Source organism: Thamnophis elegans, chromosome 1, assembly GCF_009769535.1.
Source record: "Thamnophis elegans isolate rThaEle1 chromosome 1, rThaEle1.pri, whole genome shotgun sequence".
In the NCBI taxonomy this organism is placed as follows: Eukaryota; Metazoa; Chordata; class Lepidosauria; order Squamata; family Colubridae; genus Thamnophis; species Thamnophis elegans.
Window position 1 is genome coordinate 58,635,437 of NC_045541.1, and position 15,609 is coordinate 58,651,045.

General features: G+C 41.7%; 1 protein-coding gene across 1 annotated transcript in view; it reads left to right on the top strand.

Annotated features, from left to right (window-relative positions):
• CNTNAP5 (contactin associated protein family member 5) overlaps window positions 1-15,609 on the top strand; it is a 434,775-nt gene that overhangs the window by 169,999 nt on the left and 249,167 nt on the right. Inside the window, exons 8-9 of the mRNA XM_032211804.1 lie at window positions 9,203-9,467; window positions 11,986-12,135. Of these exons, the coding sequence (XP_032067695.1) occupies window positions 9,203-9,467; window positions 11,986-12,135 (415 nt within the window). The remainder of the gene's footprint in view (window positions 1-9,202; window positions 9,468-11,985; window positions 12,136-15,609) is intronic.

Below are 15,609 nucleotides of genomic sequence, written 5' to 3' on the forward strand. Positions count from 1 at the left end.
GATGGTATTTTATCCCATGCCGCCGAATGATCTCGCCCAGTGGCTTCATGTAGATGTTAAACAGGAGGGGGACAGGACCGAACCCTGCGGCACCCCGTACTTAAGGGGCCTAGGGGTCGACCTCTGCCCTCCAACCAACACCAACTGCGACCTGTCCGAGAGGTAGGAGGAGAACCACTGAAGAACGGTGCCTCCCACTTCCACCTCCCGCAACCGCCGCAGAAGGATACCATGGTCGATGGTATCGAAGGCCGCTGAGAGGTCAAGGAGCACTAGGACGGAGGCATGACCCCCATCCCTGGCTCTCCAGAGATCATCGATCAGTGCGACCAAAGCAGTTTCCATGCTGTAGCCAGGCTTGAATCCAGACTGAAAGGAATCCAGATAATTGGTTTCATCCAAGGACCGCCGGAGCTGAGAGGCCACCACTTTCTCAACAACTTTCCCGAGGAAAGGGAGGTTGGAGACTGGACGGTAATTACTCAAAATGGATGGATCCAAAGACAACTTCTTCAGGAGGGGTCTCACCACCGCTGCCTTTAGGAGGGGGGGGGAAGGATCCGTCCCAAAGAGAGGTGGTAACTATCGTCTGGATCCAGCTACGTGTCACCTCCCTGCTGTTCGCGACTAGCCAGGAGGGGCACGGGTCCAACACACAAGTGGAGGCACTCACCGTTCCCATGGCCTTTTCCACTTCCTCAGGCGTGACAAGTTGAAAATCAATCCATAAATTCCGCTCAAGACCCTCCCCCAGTACCTCGGCTGGCTCTGAGCAATTGGAGTCCAGGTCTGTAAGAAGCAGAGCAACTTTATCCGCTAAGAACTGGGCAAATTCCTCAGCTCTGCCTTGTAAAGCGTCACTCTCATCCCTCCCTTTCAGGAGGGAGTGGGTTATTCTAAACAAGGCAGCTGGGCGTGATTCAGCAGATGCAATCAGAGCGGCAAAATATGCTCTTTTTGATGCCCGTATTGCCAGGAGGTAGGCTCTGATGCAAGCTCTCATTAGTGCTCGGTCTGACTCAGACTTTCTGGCCCTCCAGCGGCGCTCTAGGCATCTCTTTTGGCATTTCATCTCCTGGAGTTCCTCGGTAAACCAAGGGGGTCTCCTGGATCCGCTACCTCGGAGAGGCCGTAAAGGCGCAATCCGGTTAAGAGCCTCCGCCGCCGCTGAGTTCCAAGCAGCAACCAAGGTCTCCACCGGACTGTGGACAAGAGTATCAGGTATAACACCAAGTGCCTTCTGAAAACCCATAGGGTCCAATAGGCACCTGGGGTGGAACCACCTAATTGATTCCTCCTCCCTACAGTGGGGAATTGGCCTCCAAAAGTCGAGCCTCAGTAGGAAGTGGTCTGACCATGACAGGGGCAGGATTTCAATACCCCTCAAACCAAGATCACGACTCCACTGCTCCGAGAGAAATACGTGGTCGAGTGTGTGACCCGCTGAGTGAGTCAGACCCCGAATTACTTGGGTCAAGTCCATGGCTGTCATGGTAACCATGTACTCCTGTGCCCCATCAGAGTGCTCGCCGAGCGAAGGCAAATTGAAATCCCCCAGCACCATAAGCCTGGGGAACACAACTGCCAGCTCGGCTACTGACTCGAGGAGCGAGGGGAGGGCTGTTATAACGCTGTTGGGAGGCAGGTACGTTAACAACAAGCCCGCTTGACCCTCAAGGTCCAACTTCACCAGTAAGGACTCACACCCAACAAGCTCCGGAGCAGGGATCCTACGAGGAACTAGAGACCTTCGGATAACAATAGCCACTCCCCCACCCCTTACTTGGGGTCACGGCTGATGAAGCACCTGAAAACCCTCTGGGCACATCTCAGTGAGGGGGACCCCTCCCTCCGGGCCCAGCCAGGTTTCAGTAATACATGCCAGGTCTGCCCCCTCATCTAAAATTAGGTCCCGGACGAGGGGAGCCTTGTGAACCACAGACCTGGCATTTAGCAACAGCAGCCTGAGACCAGGGCCCTGATTACTCACGCCATCTGGCCTTGGAGTGGAACTAATAGGGCCGGAAGGAGGGATCTCTGAGATGTAGCGAACCCTCCTTCCCCGGTAATGGCTAGCCCTAAAGTTTCTGCCATATCTGCCCCTCCCTGTTATGACCGTAATGTTCCGGCCCACTCCCGGGTCCGTGGTCCCCCCATCCCTCCCTCTGGCTACCGCATTCTTCAGCAGGCCCTTCGAATCAAACATCCTAGGCTGGGATTAGGCCTAGGCCCCTCTGACATTTCTGCAGTGCACTCAGTGCAGAGGGTACCCGGTTGTGGTCCCAGCCTACTCAGACACACAACACATCCATTCACCCAAGCAATTCCCACGTAGCAATTAAAAACACAAAAATACAACAATAATGGATTAATAAAAAGTGGGCTCATTCAATCAATCATACAATAACACCCATATCACATGCACTCCCCATACAAGTTAACATTTGTGCAGCGCTGCAAGAAGTTGGTACAAAGCTTATGCTAATATGGAAGAGGGAGTCCTAGTATTCCTGGTCTTCTCCTCTGCGGAGTCCCGCAGAGAGGGCAAAGTCCAAAAGTCTGGAGCGATAGGGAGTTTATTCATGTTGTGGGGGTGTTTCTCTATTTCAATGGCTTCTATAATTATTCTCTTGTTGAAGTGTTCTGTTTTGGAGATTCATTTGGTTCCTTCAAAATCAATTTCATGTCCTGTTGCTTTAAGTTGCTGGAAAAGGGAGGAAGGTTTTTTTTTTTTCTGACTGCGTTTTTGTGTTCTGCAATGCGTGCATTTATTCTCCTATTTGTCCAATTGTTTGTTTGTTTGTTTGTTTGTCTGTTTATTGGATTTATATGTCGCCCTTCTCCCAAAGAACTCAGGGCGGCATACAACATTAAAAAAAACACATATTACAAAAGTTAAAAAGGAAATTAGATAGAGTATCCAAAAACAAACCCAATTAATATTAACAATAACATTTTAAAAATTACATTAAAATTAACAATTAAATCAATCATTTATTTTATTTTGTTCAGGCCAGGCTGGCTTACTGGAATCCTGGGCCTAAGCCATGGAGTGCTTTAAAGGTCATAAGTAGTACTGTGAATCGCACCCAGAAAACAACTGGCAACCAATGCAGGCCGCCTAAAAGGGGCGTAACATGGGAGCACCTAGGTACCCCCATGATAACCCGCATGGCCACATTCTGGACCAGCTGAAGCCTCCGGGTAATCTTCAAGGGCAGCCCCATGTAGAGAGCGTTGCAGTAGTCCAGGCGAGAAAGGATGAGGGCATGACTGACTGTGCACAGAGCATCTCAATCCCAGATTGCGCACCCTCTCTGAGGGGGCTAAAATTCTCCCCCTATCATCAAAGATGGAACAAGATGCACAAATCGGAATGATGGAAATCACAGCCACTCAGACTTGGAGGGATTGACCCTGAGCCTGTTCCTCCCCATCCAGATCCACACAGCCTCCAGGCATCGGGACATCACATCAAAGGCATTGTTTGGGTGGTTTGGGGTAGAGATGAAAAGTTGGGTATCATCAGCATATTGATGATACCGTACCCCAAAACCATGGATGATCTCACCCAGCGGTTTCATATATATGAGGGGTGAGAGAACTGACCCCTGGGGCACCCCACAAGTGACACACCTCGGGGTCGATCCCTGCCCTCCAGTCAACATGAACTGCGAACGATCTGACAGGTAGGAGGAGAACCACTGTAAAATGGTGCCCCCACTCCCAATCCCCCGAGTAGGATACCATGGTTGATGGTATTTAAAGCCGCCGAGAGGTCTAATAGGACCATGACAGAGGAGCAACCCCTGTCCCAGGCCTGCCAGAGATCATCGACCAACGCAACCAATGCCGTCTCCATGCTGTACCCAGGCCTGAAACCCAACTGAAATAGATCCAGGTAGACAGCTTCATCCAGGGACTGGGGAAGCTGATATGCTACCACACTCTCGACAACCTTCGCTACGATACTTGGCTAAAAAAGCTGGATCCAGGGAAGGCTTCTTAAGGAGGGGCCTCACCACCGCCTCCTTCAAGGTGGTGGGAAAGAACCCCTCTCTCAACAAAGCGTTGGTAATCGCCTGGAGCCAGCCTTGTGTCACCTCCCGGGAAGCCGAAGGCTTCTTAAGGAGGGGCCTCACCACTGCCTCCTTCAAGGCAGTGGGAAAGAACCCCTCTCTCAACAAAGCATTGGTAATCGCCTGGAGCCAGCCTTGTGTCACCTCCCGGGAAGCCGAGACTAACCAAGAGGGACACGGGTCCAGAACACAAGTGGCAGCACTGAGTCTCCCCATAATCCTTCCATGCCCTTGGGGGTCACAGGGTCAAATTTATCCCAGGTAGTCTCCACAAGATTCATCCCCATCGACTTGCCCGAATCTACCCAGTCAGAGTCCAAGCCTGTCTGGATTTGAGCGATTTTATCCTACAGATACTGAACAAATTCTTCAACTATACCCTGCAAGGGGTCTTTCCCAGTTCCTTGGTTAAGTAAGGAGCGGGTCACCCTAAACAGGGGCGGCTGGGCAGTTATCTGCGGATGCGATAAGAACGGAAAAATGTTGCGGATTTAACATCTTAAGTAGGATTTAATATGAATTCTTACTAGTGTTTGATCAGATTCGGACCGGCTGGCCCTCCAACCACTCTCTAGGCGTCTTTTCCGGCATTTCATCTCCTGAAGCTCTTTGGTAAACCAGGGAGCTACCCGGGATTGACACCGGATCAGAGGCCACAAAGGCACAACACTATCCAAGGCCCCAGTGGCCGCCCTATCCCAGGCTTCCACTAGGGCTTCGGTCGAGTTGTGAGCAAGGGATTCAGGAAAAGTCCCAAGCTCCATCAAAAACTTTTCAGGGTCCATCAGGCCCCTGGGGTGGAACCATCTAGTCGGTTGTATGTATGTGGCAGGGCAGATTTTGCATATATATTAGTTAGTCACCTTTGATATAGGTGGGATATAGTACTCACTAGTATATCAAACATAAAATCAAGAAACAGAACAACAGCTAAGACAAAAGGACAAAAAATTTCCTAAGAATTTACCTTTTCTTAGGAACTTACTAAAGCTTTATCTGTACTGCCCAATTAACTTGTCATCAGACAAGGCAAGCAGTTTTTCTGGAGGGCAGTAATGGATGACATCACCCTCTATTAATCTGTAACTCACCCTCAAGTGACCTCACAACGTATTTCTTCATTCAACTTTGAAATATCGTTTTCTATCTTCAAGTGACTGGGGAAAATAAATGGTATACTCCTAAGGTTATTGAAGAAAAAGAAGAAGAGAAATTGGCTGTTTAAATTAGAAAAATAATAATCAAAGCAACATCAACAACAAAATTTTCTGGATTTCAAACCAGCACCCATGCCTATACTACGTGAAGATTTCAACCACTGTTCTATTTAAGTACAGATAGCTCTTGTTTAGAGACTTCAAATGGCATTGGGAACTAACTTCATTAAGCAAAGCAGTCACTAACTAAAACCATGACCGTCTTATGATCTTACTTAAGCTTTCATGTGCTTTACAGACCTGTGAAAGTCACAATGCAGGCATTGGTCACAAAGTTATTATGAGTAAATGCCCCAATTTATAAGTAGTATACAGCAATCAAATTGGCAAATAAAAGAACTGATGACAGGTCTGATAGCTGTATTTTAGTAGATATGAAATGGGATAATATTCCAATGAATATGTAGAACAGCATTATGTTCTGATAAAAAAAGTTTACAAAGAAGTTTTCATTTAGGAAAATATTCTCCCAAAGTTTATATACTAAATATGGTGGCTTTAAAAAGAGAATTAAGGAAAGTTGCTTTAAAAACTTGTACCTTTTAGGGGAAGTTCTGAACAAAAAATGAATTTTCAGCAGTTAAAAATGGGAAAATAAAATGTATGTTTTTCATAATTAGGAGGATTCATTTACTCCTATTATCAAGTATCCTAGTAGTGTATTATCCATTGGTCATTATTAACTGTGCTCCTTGATTTGATGGACCAAAATTGTTCTTCCTAAATTCTGGAGATTAGGTTATTTATTATATGAAATTAATTCATCTTGCTCTGACATGTAATGAATCTTATGTTCTACAAGACTGAATATATTGAAATGAAAGGCAGCCTTTTCATAAAGAAATTACCATATTCTCTGTGTTACCTGGTCATTTTATTTGACTCTTTGCCAGTACCTAATTATGACCAACAAAGCAGTCCCAGTGGTATGTTTTCATCAGATGATACAAAGCAATTGTAATTTATGCAGGTTTAGATTATATTTTCCAAATTGCCAGTTTACATCATCCTGGCCCTATAACAAATAATAACCAATTCATAGAAGAATCCATTCAAATGCCTCAATTTGTTTTGTTCCAATACTCTTTGTCAGGTAAATAATGTTCCCACTAAAGATTTCATTTAATCTTGTTGTGAATTAAATATCTTACCAGAACTTATTTTCCAATGTAAATAATAATTGTCATTTTCCATTTATCAATAATTCCCTCAGTTTGTTTCATCCTTTCATCAAAGAAATCCCCAAGCATCATATAAATTTCCCACACATTGGCTATATTTTGTTAGATCTAATGTTCCAGTTAGAATGAGGCATCCACTCTAATCAGAGGCTATTCTCACAGAAAATATTTTATTTGTATTGATTTAGCAGATTTCAGTTGATGTTTGGCAAAATGCCTTGGATTAACATCATGCCTTCAGTCCTTCCATAATGCCCTGTTCTTTGGAAGAAATGTGTGCATGTGTCCCATCCTATATTGTAAATTGCTAGTTATTTGATTTTGGTGTGGAATTGTTGAGAACAAAACAACTGGGCTCCCAGCAACTCTGCAAGAATGTATTTAGCTCTGAATTGAAGGTGCTATCAAAAATGGTTTGAACATTCTCAGAGCGTTCCCAGTATCATCAACATAACTAATTGCCCTGGAAATTATTTAGTTTGAAAAGAAATGTTTGACTTGGACCAGCAGTAGATAAAGCCTTTAGAAATCAGTGGCCTTAATAACTTTATTGTTGGAGTGCGAGTAGAAGAAAAGTAGTACAGGCAAATAAGTCTTTTTTTTCTCTTAGTCCAATTCATGTACAAACCATGCTCCACAGGACTTTAGAGTGATCAGTCTGATGTTACAAATGGGATCAGGATGCAGCATCTCATACTAACAATGAATCCTGTTAACGATCTAAATTCTGCAGGACTGGGTGTATTGAAACAGTAGGCAGGCTTTTCATATTGCAATTATCACATTCAGTGTGTTATCTGGCCATGTAAGACCTTCAACCAAAGCTTTTGGGTCAGACTAAACATTGGAGACATGTTGTCAGGATTACATTGCCAATTATGGGAGCTCAGTTTTTATTGAAGAACTCAGTTAATTTGATTTAGCAGTGGTTGTTCAAATTCTCTTTTTACTAGAAATAGCCTGCCTGTTGTGGTTGGACCACAGGTTTTCTACTGTGCAGATTATGTAGACTGCAGTAGAGTCTGTAAGCAGTGGTGGGATTCCAATAATTTAACAAGTGGTTTCTCTGCCTTAATGATTTCTTCCAACAACCAGTTCACCAAACTGCTCAGAAATTTAACAACTGGTTCTCCTGAAGTGGTGCAAACTGGCTGAATCCCACCACTGCCTGTAAGAGTTGGTTCCTTCCTGGAAACCTTCTAGATCTGTGAACTGTATACTCAGTTCACTCACTCACTCTTATTTCTGGCCAAGTTTAATATTCTGTCTTCAGCAATGTAGGATGAGAGATTTCATAAAATCACATTTCATGAGAAAAAATGTCCTAATGGCCAGCATGAACCCCAAACCTTATAACACATATTTCTTCACTGGCATTTTTGTGAGAATGTATGTGCTGACATGCTATTCTACCTTCTAGCAGAGATTAAGCTTTCAATAAGGGAGAAATGGTTTGTTTTCTAGGCTGAGACCAGAACCCTGGCATTATGAACAAAATTGCCAAGTTTTTATTAGCAGCTATTACCATAAGATGGCTTAAGGCGGAGGTGTCAAACTCAATTTCATTGAGGGCCACATCAGGGTTGTGTTTGACCTCAGGGGGCTGGGCTTGACATGGCCAGGGTGGACATGGTCAGCTTGACATCACTTATGTCAGGGGTGCCTGTGGTGGCCCGAGCCCTCTGCCAGCAAAAACGGGCTCCCGAGCTCCATTTTCAATGGCAGAGGATTGCAGGAGGCTGCCACAGCTGAAAACAAAGCTTGGAAGCCTGCTTTCACTGGCAAAGGCACCATGGGCTGGTCCTTTGCTCTTTCCAGGGCAGCTCTGTGGCCAGATCTAAGCACCCCATGGGCTGGATCTGGCCTCTGGTCCTTGAGTTTGACACCCCTGGTTTAATGTATCCAAACCCTAGAACAGACCTGGGCATTTTACAGTCCCTTGGCCACAACATTTGGTTATTCCTCTCCAGCCCATGTGAGCTGAATTGGAAATTAGAAATCAAATGTAAATAAGTGTATACCATGCATGCAGTACAACTTCAATTGCTTTGCTTTTGAAAATGACTGCCCCCCCCAATTTATGTATCCAGATGCATACATGCCTATACATCTTAGCAATAGCAATAGCAGTTAGACTTATATACCGCTTCATAGGGCTTTCAGCCCTCTCTAAGCAGTTTACAGAGTCAGCATATTGCCCCCACAGTCTGGGTCCTCATTTCACCCACCTTGGAAGGATGGAAGGCTGAGTCAACCTTGAGCCGGTGAGATTTGAACCGCTGAACTGCAGATAGCAGTCAGCTGAAGTGGCCTGCAGTACTGCACTCTAACCACTGTGCCACCTCGGCTCTTCACATTGGTTCAGCCCTCCACAACATTCCCAGGTCCAGACCTGCCCTAGAATCACATCACAAAGAAGTCATTTTATTCATTCATCTACATGCTGTTTTTACTTTATCTATTTTGTTTTGTTCTGTTTTAGTTTGTTCTGTTTTGCTTCCTTCTTATATGTATAAATGTGAACTGGAGAATAAGTATTAGAATTCTGATTCAATTTTGGCTAATTTGTATACCCCTAATATATTTTCAGTTATAAATCCTAAAGATTCTTTTAATTTTTATTTTTCCATTGTGATGATGGGAAATTTTACCAAGAAGCTGAATGTGAAAATAGTTTGAATATCATCTGTTGTATTTTTCCCTTTTTGTTCTTATTACTTTCCAGGGGAATGTGACATTTTCCTGTTCAGAACCGCCAATCACTCCCATCACTTTTGAGAGCTCCAATAGCAGTTACTTACTGTTACCCGGCACTCCTCAGATTGATGGCTTATCTGTCAGCTTCCAGTTTAGAACATGGAACAAGGATGGACTCCTTCTGTCTACTGAATTGTCAGAGAATTCTGGCTCACTCTTGTTGTATCTCCACCATGGCAGACTGATCCTCAACATCCAAAAAGGAACAGAGAGCTACGTGGGCATCAGTGCAGGTATCATTATTTACCAGATGCATATTTCCTTCTCACTTTTGTTCTTGTTGTTAAATAAGGATCCTAGTCCATCACAGAGAATTGAGATCCTTTGTTTCAAGGGGGGAAGCCAATCCTCAAATGGTCATTTGTTAACGCAAGCATAATATATAGTCTGTCATGTATTATAAAACTCTAATTTCCATTGATCTAATTTGCAGACCCAATGTAGATGGATGATAAAAATTGAGCTGCTGTATTTCTATGGCTATGCCTTTCCTGCTTAGCATTTCTCTCCTTTCTAATGGAAAGGATTGCTTGTATATACACTGAGAGTATGCACTGGAGACAATTCCTTGTGTGTCCAATCACACTTGGCCAATATAGTATTCTATTCTATTCTATTCTATTCTATTCTATCCCATCCCACACCATCCCATTTTTAAACAATTTCCTGCTTTGTGGTTGATAGTATAACAAATCCTTGGTTTGACATTCTGGGATATCAAGATGACATTTCAAAAGACATCTGGCAGCAAACCCTCATTATATGCTCAGTGCTCAATTGTTGAATTCCTAAAGAAAAGCCTATCATTCCATTGAAAAAGCATGAGCATACATATACGCAAGAGCAAGAGCATTCTGTGACATTTTAAATACATAACCCTTTATAGAATAGGCTTTTCATGGAAGGGCTCAGTTTCCTTAAATAATTTTTTTACAATAAATTTATTCTTTACTCCAACTACTTGGTTGAAATGCCAAATAGTGCTAAGTATGTATTATTATTATTTCTAAATTCCTGTTCTTATCAGGTTTAGGCAAGACACAATAGCAAATGCTGTAGATACACAAGCTATAAATTATGGCTAGAGTAGAAGTTTCATCAAAACTATGAGGAAGGACTGAGGAGCAGACTAATCAAAAACAATCGATTAATATCAAAAATTAGGAAACCTTTATTCAAGCAAAGTTGAGAAGGAATAAGCAACCTTCTTCCTGATCTAGAGGATCCGATAGCCAATCAAGGGTCTGGAAATAGTAAATTGCCTGAAACAGGTAGTAAAATGCTCCATTAAGTAATTCATCATGTGAACAAATTAATATAAATTAAATGAATTATAAGATCATAGATGTGGGGTTGGAAATTACCTTGGAGATCATCTAATACAATCTACTCAGTGCAAGAATTGAATATTATAGCATATTCAACTAATGGGCATTCAGTCTCTAATGGCCATTAGTGAAGGACATTCTACAGTTCTTAAAGCTTTCTTTTCAACTATTGAGCACCTCTTATAGTTAGACTTTTTTTTCTAATTACCAGCTAAAATCGACATCTTGTGATTTGAACCCATTCTTGCTTTCACTGTCCCTGCCCTCTCTGTCATCTGGAAGAACTCCACAATTCTATGTAATCCTTCTTCAGACACTTGAAGACCGCTCACAATCTTTTGTTCTCCAAGCTAAATGAACCCAACAGCTTCAAATGTAGCTCCTTAGCCCCTTCTTTCTCAACTACAGTGCTTAGAACAGATACAGTATTTTTAGGGTAATTGAACCAAAATATAGCACATATTATATCATATATATAAGTAAGAGACCCTATACCATTTCAGACAGTCCAGTCTTAAAAACCTTGTTCAGCTTATGATCACTAAGACATCCAGATTCTTCTCTCAAGCCTCCCATTTATACTAGTGCCTTTGATTTTTCTTACCCAAATGAAGACATCTGTGTTTGTCTTGTCTAAAACCAAATTACTACAAGTTTGAACATAACACCTTCTCAGCAAACTCTCTCTGGGGCACATTATGTATCCTTCTCCCAGAGCTCCACAGTGACTTCATTGATGAGTATCCAGCAGCACTTTAAACTCACAAAAATGCCTCTCAATTTAGATCTTAAAACAGTTCCTGGGAAATAAGCTTAATTAAAAACAATGAGATTCCCATGAAATGTGCAGGGATATTATTTCATGGCAAACACGATGCAGCTGAGAATTAAATCAGATGGTTTCTTGAGAACAGATGCAACGAAGGTCCATGATTATCACAATTTAAGTCAAAATACACCCCACTCTGAAGCTTTAACATTTTTATGTGAGCTACATAATTGGTCACTTCAGAGTTCTGTCAGCAATGAGAATGCTCATAATCAGATGAACAACACACACACACACACACACAAACTTATCCTATAGAAAAGATGTCTGTTCAGGATGGTTCTTATTTACAAATTAAAAAAACATGGCAAGTTCTTGTCCACATTAAATATCCACAACAAGAACTTTCTGGATTTGAGATTGCTTATACCCTCTCAATTGGGGTGATTAGGCAAGTTGGCATATATAGCAACTTCATGAGTGCCTCTGGTCTTCTGGCCATCCTATGTTTATGTGAAACATTCCGCTACTGGTTATTGCCCACTGAATGGTTTTGTTGCTCCTTGGAAGAATCAGAATGATTCACAGACATTGTCTTTTCCTTCTGGTCCTGATGTGAATGGTTGATCAGCTTTATATTTCTTTGTTTCTTAGGCAACAATCTATATGACGGCCTGTGGCACTCAGTTAACATCAATGCCAGAAGACATCGCATCACCTTAACTCTTGATAATGATGTAGCGTCAGCTGTTCACGCTACCACTGTTTCACAGATTTATTCAGGGCATAGCTATTATTTTGGAGGTAAGCTGGCTTCCCCTGTAATTGCAATACACTATTACAGTTACCTTCCTTGTTTGAAAAAGAGAGAGATTATTTTTGTTACTAAGAAATTATATTGCTTCCTGAAAGGTTAAAGAAAAAAAATATTTATCTATCTGTCTATCTTATTTCTATATTGTTAAGCAATAGCAATAGCAGTAGACTTATATACCGCTTCATAGGCCTTTCAGGCCTCTCTAAGCGGTTTACAGAGAGTCAGCATATTGCCCCCAACAATCTGGGTCCTCATTTTACCCACCTCGGAAGGATGGAAGGATGGAAGGCTGAGTCAACCCTGAGCCGGTGAGATTTGAACCGCTGACCTGCTGATCTAGCAGTAGCCTGCAGTGCTGCATTTAACCACTGCGCCACCTTGGCTCTTAAACTTTGAGTGGCTTCACAGATTAAAAACAAAGTATTTTTTAAGCAAAATACAAAGCAAAATCTAATATATAACCAGCTTATTGAGGGAAGCCACCAAAACATAACTTCAATTCACCTACTGGTAAAAGGGGAGGTCCCATCCCCACTCATTTGTGTGTTTGTGTTTGTGCGTATGCACTGATGGCTGCCAGCCAATAAGATGGTAAGCTGGCTGCCTGCCATACTCCAGAGATATACAGACTCAGTCAGAACTTTTTAGAAGCAAAGAGTCCTTTTTACCTATAAAGATGACAAATGCAATGCAGCCAAGGCTTGGAATGGATTGAGTCTAGGACTCCAATAAACAAACAGCAAATCCAAGGGAAAAGACAAAAAACACAGTGAAGTGGAATCAAGAGTTCCTGGCACAACAGCATGATAAGGTAAACACAACAGAGCTGAGGTTTGAAAGGTTTTCTAAGCTTTTTCTCAAGGGGAGTAAGATCAATAAATCACCCATGCTGAGCTCCTTTCATGCATGTTATTCCTCAGAGTCTGCTTCTTGGCTGACATCTCTGGTTTGTGTAGCTCAGTACTCTATCTCCAGAAACTTAAGACCTGCTTTGGCTTAGGGCTAGATGGATGCACCTCAGAATCTGAGAAGTTTCATTGGGTGCAGGCAAGAGTCCAGAGCCTTGCTGGATCTGTCTCAGCTGGAGCGGAGTCTGGGCTACAACCTAACTGGAATTATCTCCTCTAGAGTGTTATCTCTAGAAGGTCATGGATCTTTTCATCAGCCACAGATAGTCCAGCAGAGCCTTAATGCTTACTTTTAGCTTAAAGTCACAATTAAGTTTTCAAAGATCATTCATAGGTAAGCAAGCCGGGGGCCATGTGGCTCTCTGGCTGGGAGGGAATATACCTAAATGCCTGTGCTACAAGACAAAAGGCCTACCTTCTGGGTCTCATTGGGTTATACTCTTTAACTGATGGGATCTGGAGTGAATAGGATGGCTAGATTCTATAGGAAAGAGGAAATCTATAGGAGAGAGGAAATCCTGTAAGTGTGCAGATCCTATTTAATGTAGGACTGGTTAACACTTATAAATATTGGGGGGCTTCAAGTGTTTAAAACAATAGCAATATAAAGAGAATCCAAAATATGTCAACCCCCCCCCCCCCCCATGAAATAGAAATAGTTCAAATGAACTTTGGGGATCCATCTCTCCTGCAGATCTCCAAGTTTCATCAGTTTTGTAATGACAAGAGAAATTTTGTTAATGCTTGAATGAAAGTATATTTAATTTTGTAGTTTCAAGCCTGTACATAGTTATCATGTATCGTTGTGTGTTATCAAACTTAATTACAAGTTAAACTTTGCTTAAAATGTGGTTGCTAATTTTTAAAAAATGGGGAAACCTTAGGGAAAATTTATGCATTCTTTAAGATAATGTGCAAAATTCATTGTGTTGGGAAAATTGTTTATAAAAACTTACATTACACAAAATTACAAAATAAAATGCATGCTTGGGGGAAATGTGCACCAAATGCCTACCAATCAGCACAAGAAAGTTCTTTCGATCTGAAGAAATAAATGTGATAAAGTCATAAAACTGAAGAAATATGGGAGAAAAATAGGCTGGTGTGCATATGTGTGCAAAAGAGAGAGGGTGGGGAAAGGGAATGGATTAATATACAGTTAATCACTATATCTCTAGCAATAGATGAAGTGCATGAGCATAACCTCACTTTTTGTTAGCCAAGGACTTTCATTTCTGGCCAATACTTTTTCTGGGCTGAGAAAAAGTAAGGTAGTGTCTCTTTAGCCAATTTCATTTCAAGAGCTTTATGCGGACAGTCTTTGAAAGACCCTTAGATTTAAAAATATCAATAAGGAATAACATTTTCTCTAAGTCTTCCTTCTTTCAAAAGGATTCTGATAAGGTTTTCACTGGTATTTTCCAATCATCCTTTTCCCCTGAAAGACTTTATGACCCTACCTGGTGCTTTTAAAAGCATGTACCATTCAATGATGTGTTGTCTTTATTGGGTAGCAGCCACAAAGCATGCCCACTTGAGAATCAAAGATTTTGCATGCATTAAGATACATATATCATATGTTGCATGCATTAAGATATACATATAACAGTCGTGGAGGTCTGAGCTAGGAGGTGTCAGCCTTTAAGGTACACCAGAATAAGAAACCAAAGCCAAACAGGCTAATATTACTTATATCACAAGTTTACATAACAGAATCTTGTAGATCTGAATGTATATGGCTAATATATTAAGACTCCCAGATCCACATCACAAATGAGTTTTTATCTAAAGTTGCTAATATGGAAGCATTTGAATGGTACTTAGGTTTCAAATTTTGGAACATTATAACATTACAATAACTGATGCTACAATATAAATTCAGACATATTTATTATTTTTCATACATTTCTTCAACTCATGATCATTGACTTTTAGATACTGTTTAAAAACAAAGCAGTAGACTTTAGTTATACCAAAGGATCAGTTTTTGGTTACTTTAATCCATATATCCATTCAGAGGAGCAGGAGTAAGTGGCAAAATAACAGACAAAGCATCCTATTGAGTAGGGAATTATACATTTTGGTACATTTTTATTCTCTAACAATATTTGTGTAAGATTTGTACACTGATATAAGCCTCTATCAGAGCAGATTGTAAACAGTTATTTCTTTGGAAGTAAATATCTGATCCCCAAACACCATGAGCTATGTTACAATCTTTTTAGTATGGCTTCATTTACTGGATTAATTTATTTTTGGGAAAATAAGGTAATTTCCATCAGACTTTTCCCTAATTTTATTCCCATATCAACAGCCTGACATGTAGTTTGTAACCAAAAGAGACTGACTAGCCGAAAGTCACTCAGTGACTTCCCATGATTTAGAAATGATTTGATATTCCTATCTCCAGTCACCCCAGCACTGAAAGATACAAAGGCAAAATTTAGCTATTCCATTTACTTTCCTCTTAAATTTTGGAGAAGAGTGAGTAGGTCTGTCTCCCTCCCACCCTCTCTCTCTCCCCTCTCTCTCTCACACACACTCATTCTTTCT